The sequence below is a fragment of the Athene cunicularia genome (genome assembly GCF_003259725.1).
Source record: "Athene cunicularia isolate RWA chromosome 26 unlocalized genomic scaffold, athCun1 chr26_part1, whole genome shotgun sequence".
In the NCBI taxonomy this organism is placed as follows: Eukaryota; Metazoa; Chordata; class Aves; order Strigiformes; family Strigidae; genus Athene; species Athene cunicularia.
In genome coordinates, this window is record NW_020799136.1 from 485,612 (window position 1) to 487,906 (window position 2,295).

At 62.0% G+C, this 2,295-nt stretch overlaps 1 protein-coding gene across 1 annotated transcript in view; it reads right to left on the bottom strand.

Annotated features, from left to right (window-relative positions):
* Positions 1-1,035: 1,035 nt before the first annotated feature.
* Positions 1,036-2,295, bottom strand: part of REN (renin) — a 1,939-nt gene continuing 679 nt past the window's right edge. The window contains exons 2-5 of the mRNA XM_026864096.1: positions 2,074-2,230; positions 1,788-1,911; positions 1,396-1,514; positions 1,036-1,236 (exon numbers count right to left, since the gene is read on the bottom strand). Coding sequence (XP_026719897.1) covers positions 1,036-1,236; positions 1,396-1,514; positions 1,788-1,911; positions 2,074-2,230 — 601 coding nt within the window. The remainder of the gene's footprint in view (positions 1,237-1,395; positions 1,515-1,787; positions 1,912-2,073; positions 2,231-2,295) is intronic.

Sequence of the window (2,295 nt, forward strand, 5' to 3'; positions counted from 1 at the left end):
AAAAAAAAAAAAAAAAACAGCGAGAAGGGACCAGCCCCAGCCACGAGGCTCTGCTGACCCTGTGATCCGCGGCGGGGAGCGAGAAGGAACCCTGAGTTAGTTCAGAGGGGTGCGAGAGCCCGTGGGAGAGGAGGTGACACATGCTGAGGTCTCTGAGCAGGTCGGTGCTGGCTCATGTGCGGGGCAGGCGTGCGGGCAGCGCCCGGCGCGGGGGCTCTGCGGAGTGTGAGCCCTGGGGTGCAGGGGTGACTGTTAGTGGGTGCTGTCTCAAGAGCGCTCGTGCTTTTTGTCTTCTTACTTCGAAGCTCTGCAAAGAGAGAGATGCTCCATAAGCCCGTGGCCCGAGGGGAGCTGTGTCCCCAGGGCACCAAGGGGACCCAAGCGGTACCCCGAATGCAGCCAGCATCATTAGGACTTCTTCAGTATTGATGTATCCACCTTTAGGTGGGGTAAAAGGCTACCAGCATGTGTTTGTGGGTGTGTTACTGCCCATTGCCAGGCTGCTGGGGCCAGTGGGGAGTGTTGGGGAGGGGGTGGGGGCAGCACTCCTGCTCTGCCAGGGTGAGGCCTCCCGCTGCTCCTGCAGCTTTTGGTGCTGCTGGGAGGTGGGATGCTGGGACACGACAGTTTGGGGCAAGAAATGAAAAGAGTTTGGCTGCTGGTGCAGAATTTTCTTCAATAGATTTTTTTGAGTTGTTCAGTTTGGTCTGCAGATAAAACACCAAACCCGCTCCTGGCTGTGGTTGCTCCAGCCCCACCAGCAGAGCTGGTGACTTTGTGCAATCTGACAGTGACAAACGAGCAGGGAGCAGCGCTCCCGGCCTCGGCACTCCCTGTCCAGCAGCTCCAGATAAGCATCCACCTGGATCTGCCTCTTGTGCTGCCTCATTCCTCCCCAGCTCCTCCAGGCACCCTCCACACCCCACCAGGTCCCACAGCCCCAGCCACGGCTCATTCCCAGTCCCGAGATGCAAACCCAGCACTGCCCTACAAAACAAACACCTCCCCAGCCCCGGCACCTGCTCCCCACATGACTCACCGACTGTAGTAGACGGAGAACACGTCCTCCTTGAGGATCTGCTGGGAGAGGATCCGGTCGAAGACGGGGGTGATGCCGTCGATGGCCTGGCTGGGGTAGCCCATCCCCAGCACCCCGTCAAACCTGGCAAAGATGAAGGGGAAGGCAGGCAGCGCCGTCGCCTCGGCAAAGACCTGGATGATGGGGATGTCTGACACCTGGGGAAGGGCAAAAGTGTCCTTGCAGGGTGGGGCTAAATCCCCCAAAGAGCCCCCCCCTACTCTTGGGTAAAAGGGGATGCTCATATGGGGGAGCAGAACCGTATGTGGGCATCTCCTTGCTGAGCCAGTGAGTGTGAATTTGGGGCACACACTCACCAGGACGATGTCCTGGCTGAGGAAGCCTTTGACACTCCCCGTTCCGTAGCGGATGGCAAAGCCCGTGCCGTTGGCTATGTACGTCCGCGACTTGGAGGAGTCGTAGCGGCTGTGGGAAACTGGGGAGAGGGAGAAGGTGAGTCAAAGAAAGCGAAGGAGGCAGCAACAGCAGGATGGATTAAGGGTCTCTGCTCCCCCAGCCTCCGGGAGGGGGATGAACCCAGCCTGCCCCAGGGCCAGGGACGGGACAGCCACAGCCAGCCCCGGCTGTGTGAAGGCAAACCCGGCCCAGCCCGCTTCCAGTGGCCCTCGAGATGGAGGCACTTGCCCACATTCGCTGAGCTGAGGCTGGGGGGGGTCAGCCCCAGTCCCGGCTGTGCCCCCGTACTCACCGCAGGCGCTGTAGAGGGGGGAGCACTTGTAGGATGGCACCCACAGGTTGGCCGAGCCCGTGTCAAAAACCACCTTGAAGGTCTGCGCGGGGGTACCGATGCTGATCTCCCCGAAATACTGGGTCTGGAAGAGGCGCGGGGAGCATCGCTGGGGGCACAGCTCAGGCAGGAGAGGGGGGGGTCCCCCAGACCCGGCAGCAAACACCCCGTGGGGGGCAGCGGGTGGGACTTGAGGGGTGTGGGGCTGTTGTTGGGGGGACAAACCCCCACGCGGGAAAAAACTCACGTCCAGGTAGTTAGTGAGGAGGGTGGGAGCCGTCCCGTTTCTGGGGGTGGCCAGGCCGCTGCGTCTGCTCTGCCTCAGCTCGGGGAAGACGTCGGACACCTTCACCCCCATCTCCTGCAGCGTCTGGCGGATGGAGGGCATCCTCCGCAGCGTGACCCTGCCGGGGGCGAGGACAGGGCTGGGGGGGCCAAGGACCACCCAGCACCCTCAGAGGAGACCCCC